The 20353-nt window shown below is 40.8% G+C and overlaps 1 protein-coding gene across 1 annotated transcript in view; it reads right to left on the bottom strand.

Annotated features, from left to right (window-relative positions):
- Positions 1–1604: 1604 nt before the first annotated feature.
- Shroom2 (shroom family member 2) overlaps positions 1605–20353 on the bottom strand; it is a 142007-nt gene continuing 123258 nt past the window's right edge. The window contains exons 6-10 of the mRNA XM_052171428.1: positions 18559–18750; positions 12889–13434; positions 11163–11325; positions 6215–6487; positions 1605–4719 (exon numbers count right to left, since the gene is read on the bottom strand). Of these exons, the coding sequence (XP_052027388.1) occupies positions 4453–4719; positions 6215–6487; positions 11163–11325; positions 12889–13434; positions 18559–18750 (1441 nt within the window). The 3' untranslated portion in view covers positions 1605–4452. The remainder of the gene's footprint in view (positions 4720–6214; positions 6488–11162; positions 11326–12888; positions 13435–18558; positions 18751–20353) is intronic.

Consider the following 20353-nt stretch of genomic DNA (forward strand, 5'->3'; position numbering starts at 1 on the left):
CTGACAGCAGAAATCCCTTCTAATGTTTGAGCAATCCTGGAAATGACCATATTTACAACCATCCTTTTGGCTGACTAATCCTGAACAAAATTTTTCTAGTACTGGAAACTGAAGCTAGGATCCCTTGCATACTAGGAAAGAACTCTACTACTAAATTAGCCCAGCCCCACTTCCCCCTCCTTGATACAGTCTTATTAAATTGCTCAAGCTGGGCTTGAAGTCACACTCCTCCTCAACTTGTACAGTAACTAGGATTACAAGCATCTGCTACAATGAGTGGACAAAAAACTAGTTTTGAAAGGAAGGCCTCTTAATTTATTTCAGCTTATAATTGTAGTTCATCATCCGGGGAAGTCAGGGCAGGACTCAAGGCAGGAACATGGAGCAAAGCTACTTTCTTATACAATTCACGTGTACCTGCCCAAGGGCAGTGGGCTGGACCCTCCCACATTATTAAACAGTAAAATGCCCTTTAGACTTGCCTGCAGGCCATCTGATGGAGACATTATTTTCTCAATTGAGGTTCCTCTTCCCTGACAACTCTGGTTTAAGTTGTGCACATACAAAACACACACACACACACACACACACACACACACACACCAAAAATAAAACACAAAACACCAAAAACCAATCAGAACAGATACTTTAAGCAGCACATGGTCAGGAAAGATCAGAGAATAATTATGTATGCTTCTTCTGAGATCGTAGAAAATGCCTGTCCCATCAGAGGCGAGGCAACAAGTAGTTACATGAAGAACACAATTAAATTTGTGGATGAAGATAAGAGATTTAAATCATGGAAGTGTGGGCTAATACATCCTCAGCTGGCATACACCTGGACGATGATACCCCTTGTTGCCCAGGGCATCAGGTAAGCTAGATAACCAGGCTCAACACAGTGTACTATCTTTGCTGTTATTTTATCTGAGACAAGGTCTAATGTAGGCCATCTGTTCTCATATTCATTGAGTAGCCAAGGCTGGCCTTGAACTGTTCATTTTGCCTCTGCCTATGTGAAAATGGGTACTATGGTGCATCTCTAAGAACGATGCTTTGAAAAGAATGAACATTAACACTTGAATTAAAGTAATGGGCTGCTTCTGAGGTTCCAAGATGAACCAGGTGGAGGATAACACACTACTCAGACTAAAGTTCCCATCAGACAAAGCACTTTGTGCTCAGCAAACATCAGATTCAACAGATTAACTATGTATTCCAGACCCACACCTCCTGCTACAACCCCCCAAAGAACCCTACATTTCTACCTGCATGTGCCCAGTAAGGTGAAAGAGAAAGCTGTGGGAATTAAGCCAGATTGCAAGAGATCAGTAGAATGGACAGGCCATAGTCATGAGGGAGACTAAAAAATTAGAAAGACTGCTTATAAAGTGGTAGTACAAAGGACAATGTCATTAAAAAATAGCATTGTAGTATGTATGTTAATGCACCTAAGATTTTAATCTTTGACTGAGTACACGCCATGCTGTTCATTTTAGTTTGTTTTTAACTACCAGGAAACCATTTATATTTCTACACATTAATTATTACCACTGATTTTTGTTGGGTCACAGAATTATGATATATGTAATAAGTGGTCACACTGTTGACATAGAAAGGACAAAATACACAACAGCCTGCATCAAACTAAATCACAAGAATTTTATCTACCATGCCCCTTTAGGGATATGTTTGGCACCAGTATACAGAAGGAACAACTGTGCTTTGGGTCCAGCTCTGCATCACTCTAAGGACTGGGATTGCAGGTGTTTGCTGCTGTGCCAGGCTTAGGATATTTTCTGGAGGAGGAATGCTACTATTTGAACTCAGGGGACCATGCTCATACCCTTTTCCTGTGGGCTATATGCCCAGCACTGGTATTTTTATTCTTTTTTTACAAACTATATAGTAGGAAATAAAGACATTCTTCTTTCATTTGAAGAGACACTATTTATTCTGTTAAAGTCAAGCAAGAGGATCTGTTGATAAGTGGTAAGCATCAAGCATGAATGTGCATATTTGCCAGGGCAGAGTTCAGGGTAAAGCCACAAAAGCTGACCACAAGCAAGGTCAGTATATGTACAGAGAGTTCCATAGCTGTGCCCATGCCCACGCCTATGCATGCCAAGGACCAACCATTAGCACCAGATTGTTTCTTATGCAGTAATATCACAAGTCATAGACAAATGTACATGGACTCTCTGAAATTCTTGGGTCCCTGCTAATCAGACATGGAACAGGCAAATAGGGAATGGACAGGAAGGTCATAATTGTTATGTTTCATTACAAGCATGCTAGAGCACTATTGTTTCCCATAACAGACAATCCTGAAGAAACACGAAAAGGCAGGTTATAGACAAAATTCCATTACTCACATGTTACACACACATATCATTAAAATGTTCACAACACTGTATTTGGGGGTAAAGAACCACAGGTAAATAGCTTGGTGTAAATTAAAAACAAAATAGTCCTCAATTCCTTGGAAAGTTTGTGGAGAGCCAGCATCGTGTTTACTGACATGACCCACATTCACAGCAAGTGATGACCAAGTGGAAGAAGAAACAGTGGCAGATCAGGGACTTTAAAAGGTAGAGTAGCTTCATTTAATAGGAATCAACACTTTTGCAAAGATTCTCTTCTGACTGACTGTGATAAGCTGTCAACTATGCCATCCGTGGTCTGCAGTACAGAAGCTCGCCCATCTTGACTCAGCTATTTGGAGGACGCTATATCATCTTCACCAGAGCTTATGCTGTCAACGTCTGTTTCTCTGGCTCAAGAAGCATGGATTCTGGTCCTTTTAAGACTACTGTGTGTGGGACTGTGAACACATGCACATACACATGGATGTAAGTGTGCATGTGTATTTTGGAAAAGGTATGCCTACTGCTAAGAGAGGGAAATCTTGGTATCTGCTGCAGTCTCAGGAGAACATACGAATTAAATAATCCCTTGATAGAACAAAGACTAGTGATGCCTAAATATCAAGTCACCAGGGGGACTTGCTCATCACTCACCATGCATTTAGTTACATAAACACCTTTGAACTACACCAAATCTACACACATTTAACATAGTAAGTTATACACGCTATTGGTAGCTGAACATTTTTCATGTGTTAATCTGCCATACATATATCCTCTTTGGTGAAGTGCCTAGTCAAGTCTTTTGCCCACTTTTTTTTCCAAACCATTTGTACTGTTGGGTGGTGGAAGTTCTTTATACAAATCCTTTATCAGATAGATGTATGAAGTCCTGAAGTGGGATATGCTGCTAAACCCAGAACTCAGGAAGTGGAGGCAGGAGGATCAGGAGTTCAAGGTCATTGGACTATATAGGGAGTTTGAAGCCAATCTGGGTTAGACTCCTCTAAAACAAACAAATAATAGCAAAAATCAAAATGAGCACCAAGTCAGACACATGATTTACAAATGTCTTTTCCCAATCTCTGTCCTGTAAACTGGACACCAACAGGATGACAGTGTAGCTTTAATGAGTAACACTCTATTTGTCATCTTGCCATTTGAACTGTTAAGGACAAAACTCTGTTTCAAATGTAAGCACTAGTCACTCTACATGACCTCTGATCATTGGATGGAGTCTTAAGTGTTAAGGTACATGGCATGAGGCCCATGGCAACAACAACAACAAAAAAAGAGATAAACCACTGATTATCATTAAAGATCATGTACACACAAAAAAATTAGTGTTCTGGGGAAGGAAACTTCAAATATCCCATTGGTCTCAAGAAATAAAGAGCAAGCAATAACATTATTAGTAGATACACTTTTAACCAATTAATATCATTTGGCTAGAAATTATTTAAGATGTGACAAGAAGGATACTATCTGCTTAGGGTGTTTCAAAACATGCATACAAGTTATGTGATAATTTTAATCTTGGAATGAATGAATCTAATATGTAGGCTGTTCATTTTATAATTAGTTTTTAACTACTAGGAAACGTTCATGTTTTCCACACATCAATAAATTATCATCACTGATTTTTACTGGGTCAGAGAATGTCATGATGACAGAATGATGAATGCTCACATTGTTAAATGAACAAGGACAGAACACACAGCAGCCCATGCCTGGCTAAATCACAAGGGGCTTCCCTCTTATGTACTGTAGGGATGTATTTGGCATCTATACAAGGGAGGAACAGTGGTGCCACTGCTGCAAAGGAGGGCTAGGAAACCCTTGTTGACTAGCAAAGCCTGGCATTCTGTGAAATCACACGTGATACAAAACTATGCTCAGCAAACTAACAAAAATGAAAATCATAAATAAATCATCACATACTAGCAGGACATTATTGCTTTTTTACTAGCCTTGTGGCTCCAGAGTGTGTCTCTCCAGAGATGGGCAAATAGGCTTAGGTTCACTCTTGTAGTCCCAGGCATTAATCTCCAAGACTCGATGTCCACCTTCTGCAGGAATAGGCCTTTCATTTGCTTCTCTCGGGCTGTAGGCTGTCAAACAAACACTTGAGCTGCTCTTCACCCAGGTGGATTTTATCTTCCAGCTCTCGCTGCTCAATGATGAGAGCTGACTTCATCTTCACAAAGTGCTCATAGTCAGCCAGGCTCTCCTCGCTGAGGTAGGTGGCCAGGATGTCGAACACAATGCGCTCACGACGGTCCAGGTTCTCTTTAAGCTCCTTGGCATCCTCATGCTGCTGAGTTAGGACTCTCTGTTTCTCCAACAGTGACTGCTATTGAGGGCGAGGGAGACAGAAAGTTCAGTTGAGGCAGGACTAAAGCAGAGTGGCTAACCCCTTAGAAGCCCTGCAGCTTTTGGAGACTCACAGCTATCCATGGAAACCTTGACGCCACATGGGATCCCCATAGGAGTGACTAGAATGTGGTCTACAAGTAACTGGCTAGCTTCTTTACAGTTCTTCCTTCCTGCCCCTCCCAAAAGCCATCTCTCAGTTTTCCTTTCTGTCTGTGCCTTCTTCCCCTCATGTGCCTTAAAATCAGGGACTAGCAACTACAAAGTTCTGACATGCTTCAAAGGGGCAAAGGACTTTGGGCACCTGTTAGTTCCAAAATCGAAAAGGGGGAATACTATGATAAAGGTGAGCCTGGGGACACAGGCTAATAATCTCAGCTACTCAGGAGTCTGGGCAGATAGCAAAAGTAAGATTGAGGCTATAACCCTGTGGTAGAGAGTGTTCCTAGTCTGAGACCATGGGTTCAATATCTAGAATGAGAGGGAAAGTAGAGGGAGAGGCGCGTGCATACATACAGGCTAAGATTGATTCTAGAGAAGAATTAAACTCGTTGACAGGTGCTACGAAGACAAAGAAAAGAACAGAAAAGCAAGACACAGAGGACAGAACTGCTGGGAGGATTGTAATGGAACAGCCCTTAACTCCTTAGCATGTCCTGTTTGGGAGGGGGGGTACAGTGTCTTGCTTGGGGTTGAGGGACATAATGCATAAAACTCACAATCACTGATTACAGTTTACAGAATACACACATCCAGTAGAAGCCCTACCAACTCTAAGATGAAAGAAGCTAAGAAAGGAAGAGATGAATGCATTCAATGTCTTCACATGGAGACTGGCAGAAAGAGGTCAGGAAAGAGGGGCCATTACCTGTTACTAAATGTGGCCCGAACCAGAACTTCTCGTTGGCATGCCCATGACCATACAAACTTTAACGAGCACCTTGCTTTGTTAGGCTCAAGACAAACCAATGAGATAGTTTCTTGGAAAGAGGCCAGGTAAGGCTGACTTACTCCACTCAGAAGATAAGCAGACATTAACTGGGTCTATAAATGTGTTTCAAGCTGTTGAACCACATAGGTGCCTGAAGGCTTCTGAGATAGTGGTAGGAGAGTAGAGTAGGTATTTCCTTAATAAGGATGTTAAGTTCCATAATATGCAAAGAATGTAGAGTTTAACTAAAATACAACCTGAAATAAAGCCAGAAAGGGAGATACTTCTCTGGAGTACAAGAAAACTGACTGAAGGTACACATGGTGATAAATGCTTATGCCCGACTCCCTGAATCTACTTAGCTTGTTCTGTCATTTGAAAGGAAACCAAGAGAATGGACCCCAGATATATCAGAGTACCACACTCTAGATAGTGCATAGGCCATGCACAGATAGTATGAGGCGTCTAAGAGCTGACTTTCTTAGCACCTTAAGGATAGCCTCTCAACATTTTCCATTTCCCAGACAGATGTGTTTGCATGTACCCGATCTCCAGGAGAAGGATTGTCATCTAAATTATTAAGGGCATTTTCCACACGGGCCAGGCGTCCTGACAGTGACAGCAGGAGGTTCACCACTTTGTCCAGGTCCCCAATGAACATCCGGAACTTGTCAAACTCATTGGGCTTGCAGACATCTTTCACAATGGCTTCCACCTCATCCCCAAGAGCATTGTTGGCTTGGATATCCTCCAGCAGGCTCTCACGTGCTTCGCGGAGCACCTGCAGCTTGCGGCTGATACTGTCGATGAGTTCTTGCTGTAGGGCACAGGGAGGCATGGGCACACTTGTTAGGATTATCCCAAGCTGGTGCCCAACGTTAGTGTAGCCAAATTACATACAGCTTGGGCAGAATTGAGCCAGATTGGGTGTATCAGTCTTTGCTGATAATAGGGGGGTTTGTAAAACTAGTGAGAAGGGAAAGCCTCCTGGTTAAATATAAGCTACCTAGTTTATATGAGCCAAAGAAGTAGCTCAGCAGACAAAGGTGCTTTTTGCCAAGTTTGATGACTTGAGCTCCAGTCTCATACTAATTGTACTCTAACCTCTGTGCATGTGCTGTGGTATGTGGATGCATACCCACCCCTTACATACACAAATGTTAAAAGAAATTGTATTTACTGAATATATAAACTCTGATATATATATATAAATATATTTAAAAAAAACAAAAGAGGGCTGGTGTATAGGGCTAGTCAGTGATAAAGGATTCGCAACACTCAGGAAACAGAGGCAGGCAGATCTCTGAGTTAGAGGCCTGGTCTACAGAGTGAGTTCCAGAATAGCCAGGGCTACACAAAGAAACCCTGTCTCAAAGATCAAAGAGAAAAAAAAGAAAAGTACACAAAGTCTGGCAATTAATTTTGATTGTCAACTTGACTGGACTGAAACTTGTTAGCAGAGTCATCAAGTACAGGTCATAATGTATCTAGAAGGATGTTTTCAGAGACAATTAGATCTTGGAGCTCTTGAAGGGGTTTACAGCTCCATGGAAAGAACAATGATTTTGGTCACCCAGACACCCTAGGACTCCCAGGAACTAAGCCATCAACCAAGGGGTACACATGGTTCCAGCCAAAAATGTGTCAGAGGAATGCCTTGTTGGGCATCAGTGGTCCTTGGCCAGGTGAAGACTCAATAGATGCCCCAACAAAGGGAAATTGGGGTGGGGGGTGGGGTGGGAGTGGGTCGGGTGGAAGGGCATATATATGTAGAGGCAGGGGGTGGGAGGAGGGATGGGGGTCTTTGGGGAGGGAGAAAATTGGGAAAGGTTTCACCATTGGAAATTTAATGAAGATGATATTTAATAATAATAAAAAAAAGATCTTGGAGCTCTGACCTAATTAATGGTTTTATCCATCTACCATTTCAGAATTTGAAAAATCTGTTGGAAGGTGGTAGAACTGTGGAAAGTGGAGCCTGGTTGGAGGACTGACAGAGTGGACTTGATCTGAGGTGCTGTATCTTGCTCTTTTTGTTGCTATTTTGTTCTACGTCCTAACTATAATGAGCTCAACAGCTCTGCTCCATCATATCATACCTACTATGGGAGTATTCAGTCTATGAAACCATCGTTGTTAACAAGAAACTGTCCTTCTCTGAAGTTGTCTGCCAAGTATCTCATTACAAAAAGGTAAAAGTAACATGTAAAGGAATGTCAGTGACATTCTGAAACATCTTTCAGTGTAATCTGCTCTCTTTGATCTGACCAGAATACAAATAAGTTTCTATGGAAAATTATACGTACCATAAACCATTTCAACTTTCACTTTTTTATAGTGCTGGGGATAACTCTGGGCCTTATTCATCCTAAGCATGCATCACTAAAATATATAGACCTATTATTTTAACCATTTTAAGTGTGTGGTAATGTGAAATTTAGCACATTCACACTGCTGTGCAGCCACCACCAGGCATTTGTTTCTAGAACTCTGTCTTCTTCAGACAGACCTGTAAACAATAACACTATAGCCCACCTGCTACACAAGCAATTAAAACAGTAGTTCTCATACTATGGGATGTGACTCCTTTGGGGGATAGAATAACTCTTTGACAGGGATTGCCTAAGACCATTGGAAAACAGATATTTACATTATGATTCCTAACAGTAGCAAAACTATAGTTATGAAGTACCAATGAAAATAATTTTATGGTTGAGGGTCACCATAACATGAGGAACTGTATGAAGGGTCTCAGCATTAGGAAAGCTGATAACCACTGAATGAAAAAATAAGTTTTATTATTATTATTTTTATTTTTGTGTGTAGTTCTAGGGATCAAACGCAGGACCTCTTACATGTTAAGCGTGTACTATGTCACTAAGCTATATCCCTAACCTTAAAGAACTAATTTTGTTTCTGGTGTTTTATTGTTACTGTTGTTGAGATAGTTTTTCTGTATAGTGATAGGGTGGCCTACAATTTATGGTCCTCCTGCATCAACCTCAATGCTAGGATCCTGGGTGTACCCTGACTCCGCTGTATGTGTATATGATGTGCAGGTATGTATGTGAAGGCTAGAGGTTGACATGACGAGTGTTACTCTTGATTGTCATTTTATTATATTCAAGCAGGGTCTCTTGTTTGAAACCAGACAATGATGAATTGGCTATTCTAGCTAGTCAGCTTGCTCTGTGGAGTCCCTGTCTTTGTCTCCTGAGCACTGGAATTACAAGCAGACTGCTATGCATATATATTTATGTCTGTTCAGAACTTCAGTCCTCATGCTTTCATAGCAAGCATTTTACCCAAGAGCCATCTCTCTAGTCATCAAGCATTGATTTTCAAAGAGCAAAAGTAAAAATAAAATGTAGAGCTGGCTATAGTTGTTCATGCCTGTCTAACACTGAGGTTGCTGAGGCAGTAGAATATAAGGGATTTAAGACCAGCCTGGGCTACATATGAAGTACCAGGCCAGACAAGGCTATGTAGCAAGATTCTCTCTAAAAAAACTAAAGTAAATATAACAAATACAAATGTGTACAGCACACACAAAGAACCCCACCCCTAATGCACACACACTTTTCTGTTTTAATTAAAAGGAAGATTAGGATGCAGTTTATGGATAGAGCACTTTCATCCCAAGAATGGGGTGGATGAATGGCCAAATTAATCTTTACTATCTAAAAATGTAAGTCTGGCTGGGTATATTGTTGCATGTAATCTCAGAATCCAGGAGGCTGAAGCAGGAAGACAACAAGTTAGAGGCCAGCCTGGACTATATAACATGAGTCTGTGTCCACAAATAAATAAATAAAATAAAAAATGTTCAAACTGTGATTCACCCAAAGTAGTGGCTTCTAGTGACACAGTATCTTAGGTCCTGGTGCCTCTCAGAGAAAATAGATAGAACACTATATAAACAAAGGTGGGTGAGATCACTTTTTAAATTGTTTTTTTTGGGTGGCATTTCTGAGATGGACTTGCTATGTAACTCTGGATGGTGTACAAGCTGGCTATGTATCCCAGACTGACCCTGAACTTGTGCTAATCCTCTTCCCTCTTCCTCCGGAATGCTAAGATTGTAGATTGGTAGTATACTTTGATGTTAAAGATATTTTGATATATTTTGTAGGGTAGAGTGTTAGAGAAAGAATCCAGGCTCTAATACAAGCTGGGTATGTATTCTCCCAATGGGCTATGTCCTTGGTCAGGATATGCACTTCCAAATGCATTGCAATAGGAAATAACAAGGCTTCACTGTAAAGAAAGTAGCTCTTTGTATGTACAGTGTGGCCTAAATTAAAATGCTTCAAATTCTGTGACTTGTTTTATGAGGACAAAAACTGAAGATGTTGTTTTTAAAAAATATGGACATACAACTAGAATAAAATACATAATACTCTAATTCAAAGTCTCTTGAGAGACTAAACACTCATCTCCATATTTAATTCCCAAAATCCACTGAAATGATTTTTTTAATGTATAAATAGTTCATGGTACTCCCTCCCTAACATTTCTAATATAATTAAGATCAATCTATGCTATCTTTCAAATGACCAGGTTTGCAGCAATAGAGATAACACTGTCCTTGCAGTGACTGTAATGGGTGTCACATACCATGAATTAATTAATTTCCAACCTTCTTTCCTAGTTCAGAAAGCTGAAGCCTTACTTTCTGCTGCTTCTCCCTAAGACCACCAAGCTCTTCCCATAGGGCATCTACACCTGCTTCACTTTTCCCTCACACAGCACTCATTTCTGGGACTTGAGCTCTGGCACTGCTCTGGGTCTCTAGAATCAGGCATTTCTCTTTGTTCATTCACCCTGTTCCAACTGTCCGATACCTGATATAGAATAACAAGGGTTGACAAACTATTCCCACTAGGGGCTAGAGAGGAGATGTTTTACTCCTTGTAGGTTACAGGGTCAGTGGCAGTCAATATGTAAACAAATGGATGTGGATATGTTTCAATAAAACCTATTTCCAAAAGCAGGCAGAACGGTAAGGTTTACCAAGCCTATGTTAGACATCTTTTTGTTGTTGTTGCTGGTGGTGGTGGCATTACATAATTCCTATGAGAGCATAGGGTCCCTTACAGAGGGATCCTTTCTCTAGTCTGCCTACAGCTGGGCAGAGTTTTGTAGAAGGCTTAGAACAGAATTAAGCATGAACATCTTATTCATGCCCATGTCTTCCTTGAAAAGCAAGTACAAATGCACTCAGAGATGCTGGGCAAGGTCTCTGCTGAGGTGACAAACGAGTGCCTTTCAGTGACCCAACATACAATTTTGAGGGAAGGATTTTTGTGGGGTTTTTTGTTTTTTGAGGAAGGATTGCACTGTGAAGCCCAGGCTGGCCTTGAACTTACCACACACACAGCATAGACTGACTCAAACTTGTCACTCTCCTGTCTCAGCCTTCTTAGTGCTGAGATTACAGGCATTAGTCACCATGCTCAGAAGGCAGGGGATTTTGTTCTTCTCTGTCTTACCTTCTTAACAGAAAGGTCATGATCCAAGTCACCTGCTGAATACTCCTCAGGCTCCTGCAGATCCTTCATCTTGATAAGCAGTTCTGCCTTAGGGGCTGATGTGCTGTAATAAGTAGAATTGGTGGCCAAGGACACAACCCCTGGCACACCTGGGTCCTGTTTCCTGGGTGAAGAGGCCAAAATTTTAATCAGCTGTGACACATGTACACTCTTTGAACCTAGTACCTAGGGTGTAACAAATGGTACTGAGAGAAGCACTGAGAGAAGGACAAGAGTTTTAAAAAAACAAAATAAAAAACTTTTCCTATCAATACACACAAAATTCACAGACTATCATTCATTACTGCCATTGTTTTTCAGTAGTAAGTTAGAAACTGTGGACCTTGCCATATTGGGCAAGTACTCTCACATGCAACTGTATCTACCAATCCAGGCTACAAGATTTCAATTTTTAAAAATGTGTGTGTGTGTGTGTGTGTGTGTGTGTGTACGCATATGCACACTTATGCATGTGTTGGGCTATCCTATGCTCTGCTGAATCTTGAAGAGAACTTCTGGGTTCCATATACCAGATAGCAACTGCATGCCCCCAGATATAGCAAAGAAAAATGTCTTTAGACACTGTCACGTGTCTCCCTTAAAAGCAAAATAGCTATTCTTATCCCATCAGTAATTGGGATTATATTCAAGGCCGTACACATTCTAGGTAAATATTTTACCTCTGAGGTGCATCCTTAGGCCCTAGGTAATTGAAATTTAAACAGATAAAAACCATTTCTAATGCAAGAAAATACTATTTGATTAAGGGCAGACTTTGTAATGTGCTTCAAAAGTAGGTGAAGGGCAGGTAGACAAAAGACACACAGATTAAATGTAGGTAAAGATTACATGATAGCTGTATAGATCAACCTAAGATAAACAGCCAAGTGTGGTAGGTAGCACATATGTGCAATATCAGTGCTTAGGAATCTAAGGCAGGAAGAGGTTTTGAGTTCAAAGTCAGTTCAGTTAACTTGTCTCAAAACAAAATAAAATGAGTGTGGCTTGTAACTTAGTGACGACAAATTTACTTAGTATATAAGAGGACCTGGATTCAATTTCAACATTATCAAGAAGTGGGTGGGAGGGAGACAGGTAGGTATGGTGGTAGATCCTATAAATCTAGCATTCAGGAAGCTGAGGTAGCAGGATCACATTTAAGGGAGCCCAAGCTTTTTAGAGGGCCCCTACTTCAAAAACAAATGGATAGACAGGCACATCATATGCGCATTAAATGCAGAGATTAGATGATGGACACAAGTCAGGCAATGGGGTAGACAGTTAGCCTCACATCAGTAGATGGGCTGTCTCACACACTATAAGATCTTTAGTAGTACCTACTGTCTTTCCACTAGATGGCAGGAGTGCCTCATTCTCCAGTGTGATAGACAAAACTGGAGAGGACTTGTGGGTACTACCATAATCATGTCAGCTGTAAGTTAAGGACATTTGCTGCAGTGGGCATCACCTTGCCTCTGCTAAATCCAGGTATGGAAATTTTAAATCTTACCAAACAGTGCTAAGTTTGAGGACCCCAAGAAAAACCATCACCTCTCCGCAGAAGCAATCATGAGTATCGATATACCCTAAGTCCCTTCTTTCCCTTCTAATCCTATGAAATAGGGACTGAGAATCAAGCAGCTACCGTGTGTGTGTGTGTGTGTGTGTGTGTGTGCCATCTACTTACTTGTCCTCTGTGACTCTGGGTGAGGGGACTTTGGGGAGCAGCTTCCTTCGCTGCTGAGCTTCCTCTAGGAGGTACTCATCTTTGGGAAAAATTCCCTCCATTAGATCCATGGTAGTTTTGATCTTCACGCTGGGGTCCAGGATGTCAGCCAAAGACTTGTCCTTTCCCACGATCTCCCTGGCTAATTCTTCAGACTTCAAGTCATCCATGGTCTTCTCCTTGGCCTTCCCATAGTTGAGGGAGGGAGGGGAAGGACAGCTATCTCGGACAGGAGGTGCAGGGGTGCTGGGTGGTCGGGGCTCTGGAGGGCGGGCTCTATGAGGGGCTTCCCCCTCCTGTCGCGTGTACACACAGAATCGGGAGTAGCACTGCTCTGATGTACTCAGTGTCTTGATCTGGTCCCTCTCCAGCCCACTAGGCAGTGGGGGCAGCTCGGCTGGGCATGCGAGACTCTGGCGGCTCTCTTTCTCAGGCTGGCTTTCTGAGTGCACAATTTTTATGGGCACCATCTTCACAGTGGTGTTGTTGTCCATCACCCGCTCGATTCTGCAAAGACAAGGGCTGTCTTCTGAAATCTTGACATGTACAGATTTCCACCCACAACTCACACAGGGATCCCAACACAAAGACCCACTGTCAATCAGCCAAATAGAAAAACAAGGCAGAGGTTGGAAAGTGTCCTCATCTGACCCCTCATGGTTTCTGGATGCCTAGCAGTCTAACTCAAATTCTGCCACACATCTATAGGCACTGGATAAAGAGATCCTGAATGACATGAGACCTGTTTAATATTCATTTTGTTTTCTTATGAAAATAAGCATTGAACTCCCAAGGGCTTGCACTGGGAAAACAAATGCTCTATCACATGAGCTATGGCTATACTCCTTGATTTCTTGCTTTTATTCTGAGGGCAATACAAATGCATCAAGCACCATTTATTAATTCGCCCTTTGTAGGAAAAATTATCAGTGGACAGAATTACCACAAATCTAAAAGTAGATTGTTGCATACCAGCAGGTGCCTGGGTGTTCCTCCATGTCCTTAAAATACATATTGAGATTTGCTGTGTTTAGAATTATTGCTGAACACTTTCTCCCCTGGGTTCCACTCTGTGGCTATTCATGTGTTCCATGTGTCTCCCACATATTGATACCTAAAGCCACCCTATGAGGGATACCATGCAGTATACTGGGAATTTACTTGTTCTGTATTAGTCTCAGTGATTTACCCAGGGCAAACATAGTTTAAAAACTACAAGTTTCCAGATAGGCATAGTAACTTATGCCTATAATCCTAGCACTAGGGAGGCTAAGGCAGGAGAACTGCTGAATTTCTGGCCAATTTGTGATAAATACTAAACGAAGTTGAAAGAAAGAAAGAAAGATTTTCCAAATGTATGCATGCTACATGCATTTTCAAAAAATAAAATAAAAAATTTACCGTAAAAAAAAAAAAAGATAAAAAGAAGACAGTGCTCAGAACAATAGCTCTCCACACTCTGTTTCCTGACTGCAGAGGCAATGTGACCAACAACTTCAAGCTCCTCTTTCTATGCTTTCCCAAACATGGAAAACTAAAATATCTCATCAAATTAAAATACAGCAATTAAATTCAAATAAAGAATTAAAATTAAATTAAAATAAATTAATTAAAATAAAGAATTATTTAAGTTGCTTCTTGTCCAGTATTTTGTCACAGCAATAAGACAAGCAACTATCATGGGAAATGGTTTTGAGAAATACTCATAACATTGAAGTTTCCCAGAATGTTGTGTTCTGCTACAGAGTCAAGACTGATGTTCCCCTTCTGTTCACAGACTGAGGACAATGAATGGTCTTCCTGTTGTGACAGTGGGAACCAAAAGAGGAGAAAGTTCCAATCCCTACCCTTCAGGAACATACTGTGCTAATATTACTTCATATATAATAGTAGCTGGCTTTCTCATGGCTTTAGGAGAAAGTAGTATATCCTTCCAAATGATAATAATTAGCAAATCTATAAAACTGTATTGATGGCAGTGATATTGTCATTTATTTGCTGAAATCTTAATAAGGAATCTTTGCTTCTCTGAACCTAAAACCACTCTCATTATCTTCTTATATCAGATGTGTCCAAAGACAATTAAAAGAAGTCCTGACATTTTGGTTTTTCACTGTCCCACAGAAATTTATTAAAGGAGAATCCATTAAACTAACTCATAAAAAGAGTCCTGGTCAGAGGATAGAGAGGCCAACCCTTTTATGTCTCACAGTTGAATCTGTCACTGCACAGGTGCAGCTGGTTCTATGTGCTCACAAACCCACATGGATGTGCATGCAACACTTAAAGTTCTACAACAGATAAATAGCATGTTTTATTCCTGTTCTGTTTAATAATAAATAAAGCCTGTGTTCGGGTTTTGGAATATTTTAGTATGAGAGTTATTTACACTTCTTCAATGCCTTTATAATTTTGACATTGCATAGTTTTCTTCATAAAATTATGTTAATTGTATGTTAATATGAAAGTAGTTTTATTTGAACATGATACAGTGTGTTTTCAGATATTGGTTAAACCTGTATTATTTGTAGGAGTTTTGGAGGTATTTTTTCTGTCAAAGGGTATTTAACTATATTATTCTTGCTGCAGAGTTTTGAGGTTTAAGAACAAATTACCATGTTGTTACCCTCTTTTCCTCCTCATGAACTGCTCTGGGGGCTGTGTGCATAAATAAATAAAACGTGTAATTAATTCAAAAAAAGAAAGAAAGAAAGAAAGAAAGAAAGAAAGAAAGAAAGAAAAGAAAAAAGAAAAGAAAGAAAAGAAAGGAAGGAAGGAAGGAAAGAAAGAAGGAAAGAAAGAGAAAGAATGAAAAGAAAGAGAGAAGAGAAGAAAAGAATGAAAAAAGAGAAGAGAAGAGAAGAGAAGAGAAGAGAAGAGAAGAGAAGAGAAGAGAAGAGAAGAGAAGAGAGGGGAAGAAGCCAGCCAGTATTCACTGGGACAAAAAGCCACTTCCAGACTCACACAGGTCCTGGGCTCCAGTGTAAGACACTGTTTCACTATGAAGCCCATTGTGTTCACTGTAGTTCTAGTGACTTGAGAAGCTATAACACCCTAAGCTGACTGACAAGAGAAAATATTATACAGTTTGTCTACCACACATGTCATCTTATTGCTTTTCTATTGGTATGAAAAAAAAAACATGTATATGTACCCAAATTCCTTGGGTTTTTTTGGGGGGGGGGAGGAGACAGGGTCTCACTATGTATACCAAGCTGGCATCAAACTCATAGAGCTCTGTCAACATTTCTTCCTCACGTCTTGAAAATTAAGCCTCATGAATAGTATTAGTGTCTTTATTAAAGAACAGTAAAGAACTTCCTGCTTCCTTTACCATGTGAGCACACAGCAAGGGGCCATCTATGAAGCACTTTTTTCAATCTGCCACACCTTCTTGACCATGGACTTCTAGTCTCTAGAAACAGGAACAGGCCATGTCTGTTGTTTCTAAGCTACTCAGCCTGTGGGTTCTATTAAAGCAGAAACTACCAGACCAGAGCATTTTCTCTCCAGATCTAATCTGGAGATTGTGCTACCAATAGAAAGATGACTAAATGATATTAAAACATAAAATACAGCTGAGGCAAAAACATAAAGCTGTGGATTCAACACAGTCACTGGAGACTGTGTGCTGGTTAGTATTTTTGTTAACATCACACAAGCTAGAGTCTTCTGGGAAGAGGAACCTCAACTGAGAAATGCCTCCATCAGATTGGCCTACAGACAAGTCTATAGCATTTTCATGATTAATGATTGATGGGGGGGGGTCCCCCTCCCACTTTGGCAGGTAGTCCTGGGTTGTATAATTAAGCAGGCTGAGTCTGCCGTGGGTAGCAGGCCAATAGTAGTGTTTCTCCCTCCAAGGTCTCTTGCTTCAGTTTCTGCTCTGACTTCCTTTAATGGTGAACTGTAAGCTGTGAGGGGAAAGTGACACTTTCATACCCAAGTTGCTATTGTTCATTGTGTATAATATCATAGCAGTAGAAACCTAAGACAGAGATGAAATAATATAATTGATGTCCTTTCTAAACTTAATTTTTATTGTTTGAGAATTTCATATTTATGTTTTCATCAAATCCGTCCCACATTCCTCCACTATTCCTTCTCAATTTTGTTTTGTTTTGTCTTTTAAAACCACTGAGATCACTTAATGCTGTTAGTATGTACACAGGTGCAGGGCTATCTACTGGAGCATGGGTAGCCTTTCCAGGGCCACATCTTGAAAGAAAACTGACTCCCCCTCTCCCAGCAGCCAGTGATGGCCAATAGCTTCTCAGATAGGGGGTGGGACTTTGTGCTTCCATTTATGCTGGGATTTGTATGGCTTAATCTTGTGTATGCAGTCAAAGGCACTGTGAGCTTATGTGCACAACTTCCCTGTCCTGTCTGGAAATCAGTTTCACTATAGTCACTTACTACTCTTCCACAATGATCAATGAACTTTGGGAAGAGGAGGTGTGATATCAATGTTCCATTTAGGGTTGAAAAGTTTCATATTTTCTGCACGTTTAAAAGTTGTAGATCACTGTGTTAATTGCTATCTATTACAAAAGAAGCTTTTCTGATGAGGGTTAAGAGATGCGCCAACCTATGGGCATAAAGACAAGTACTTAAGGGAGGGTTTAATGCTATGTCCACATAGCAGAATGATAGTAGTTAGTTCTCTCCTATAAGTCTATGCACTGTTAACAGCAGGAGACATAAGTTCCATTTTGTGAAACAGGTCTTAAACACCCTCCCTTAACATTCCTGTCACTATTGCATGAGTAGGCATACTTTGTCAGTTCATGATTAGATTTCCCAGAGTTCAAAGCTGGGCAAGGCTGTTAATTACTCCCCTAGTATCATCCATAACACCTTCTTGGACTATGAAAGCTAGCCAATGGGAATGAAGCTTTAATATTGTTACCAACTTTTCCCATGTTTTATGACTCAAGCATGTGGCATCTTCTACAATAGGCAACAGGCATGAAGTTCTGGAAGGTAACCAAGAGCAATGACAATTACCTATTATGGTTAGAGTCTATGAGACCTCACTGACCAACAGCTTGAAAAGAAGTAACTTATGGCACTTGGCCTTTTATCTGAGTTATTTCAGAGTTAAAGGGGGTATGTTGAGAAGCTAAGGATATAGCTCAGTTGATAGAGTCCTTGGCTATCTTAGCACTTTGGAGGCTAGAGGCAATAGGATAAGGTGGTCAAAGAAAGGTTAGGTTACATAGTCTAGGCTACATAGTGGGTTCAAGACCAACCCAGGTTATTCATCAAGAGCCTGTCTCAAAAAAACAACCTAAAAAAGGACTGAAGGAATACTTTAAAGACTATGAAAATACTGGACATTACTCAACTTTACCTAAAGAGCTTATACTTAGGCTAAACCTGATTTTGATCACTGGCAAAACATGCATAGTCGGCATGTATCAGAGAGTAAGGCAAATGAAATGCATTAAGCTCAAAGGGGATCATGATGTCACTAAATCACAACTGGTCATTTGAGCCATGTCTTATTTCCCCACACAATTTTCCATGACCGAGTTTTACCCCAGTGTTTGAAGCTGCAACAAGGCTCCAGCAACAAACACTCGAAGCCTGCATGGGATAAATACATAGCATGGGGCCATAAGACAATACCTTGCTGAGTTGTCTTCATGGATAAGCAGGGGAGGCTTGTCTGTCAGCTTCTGTGGGGCAAACTGAGGTGAAGGGGAGCGAGAAGTTTCCATGGCTGATGTCTGTAGGTGTTGACACTTGGAAGAGAGCTGGGCTTCTGGTTGAGGGCAAGTTGTGTCCTCATTCACATGCTGGCTGTCTTGCGACTGGGCACTGTTGAACACAAAGGAACTGTAAGAGAGGGACAATGGAAGCATATATATACATCCTCAGTAAATGACAGTTAAGGAATCGTGGACAGCCAGGAGAACGTGTGCTGTCTAGACCCTAGTACTTACTGGGCTCAAGATTAGGCAAGGAAGGCCTCCAAGGTGAGCCTGTCTTTTTAGAGTACAGAGCCATGATCATTGGCCACAAAGTGTTTTTCTGAGCAGGCGGGGTGAAGGGGGATCCTGGACTTGGGGTCCAGAGTCACCAGTGTGCACTCCTCTGAGTAAGTATATTCTCAAGGTAGAGTCCCAGATTAGTCCAGACCCTCCTGTGGAGCTCTGGGTCTTCCTGGGAGTGGGACAATTCAGGCAATATGGGATTGGCCTGTAAGTTCAGTTTCAGTAGGTCCTGCAACGTTCTCAGATTGACTTCCTAACACTGGGCATCAGCTTGTCTAGAAGATGATGGAATAAAAATTAGGCAAAAATTCCAAATAGGATCTTTTCTCTTGGATCACTTTAAGGACTGCACATTTTCTAACACCTGTGCCCACTGCCACTTGTGATCTGTAACACATGTTAAATGTTAGGCTATATGTGGAACATGCTACATATGGAATATGAGGCATTAATGACACATATACACAGATCTGGTATAGACACATATGTATATACCAACTACATTTCTTTAATAACACCCTAAAAATAAAATAAATACCTAAAATAAATTCCCTCCCTAAAAAAGAAAAATCATGTTTTTGTGAACATTGTCAGATCCAAATATATTTGGGACTATTTACTTCAGGTTGTAATATTTAACATGGCATATGGGAAATGCTCATATACACAGGCCTTTCTATCACACGGAAAGGGATGGGCCAAGAATCAATTCAGTCACAAAAACCTTAAAATTAGACATGCAAAATGAGAAAGGCAACTGCTTATTTTGGAAGCAGCTATGACTTAGAGTTTTCCCTTATACTATCCTATCACATGAACATGCACATATACACATAGGCCTGCCCATGACACACATATAGAAGCTGTCTGGATGTATGATTGTCTATGCCATTATTAAAGTCTATGGGTTGACCACTAGCAAACTTGTAACAACTCAGAGTGCAGTGTCTCTGCCAACATACCACACCAAACAAAGCCCAAGGAGGAAAACAAACCTCTGATTTAAGGAAAAGAGCAATTCTCAGTCTAAAATTGACTTGTGGGCTGGGCATGGTGTTTCATGTAATCTCTGTATTTGGGAGGCCAAAGCAGAAGGAATGCATCTAGTTAAAAGCCAGCCTGGGCTACAAAGTGAGTTGTTTCAAAAAACAATCAGTTGTTTTTGAGGGATAGAATACATAGCTCAGTGGTTGAATACTCACCTAATATGTCAAGGCCCTAAATTTGACCCAGAGGTTGGGAGGCTATATCTTAGTCACTGAGAAGAGGAACTCATTCCTGTTTCATACCTAGAGTATTTGAGCTTCTGTGATTGTTACAACCTACACGTGATATATAGTATCAGAGTGTTACAGGTGGGATCTGCAGGGCTATCATGACAGTGCCCTGCCTTGTGGATGATAACCCCATTGTGTCCTGGGGAAATG

Source organism: Apodemus sylvaticus, chromosome X (assembly GCF_947179515.1).
Source record: "Apodemus sylvaticus chromosome X, mApoSyl1.1, whole genome shotgun sequence".
Classification (NCBI taxonomy): Eukaryota; Metazoa; Chordata; class Mammalia; order Rodentia; family Muridae; genus Apodemus; species Apodemus sylvaticus.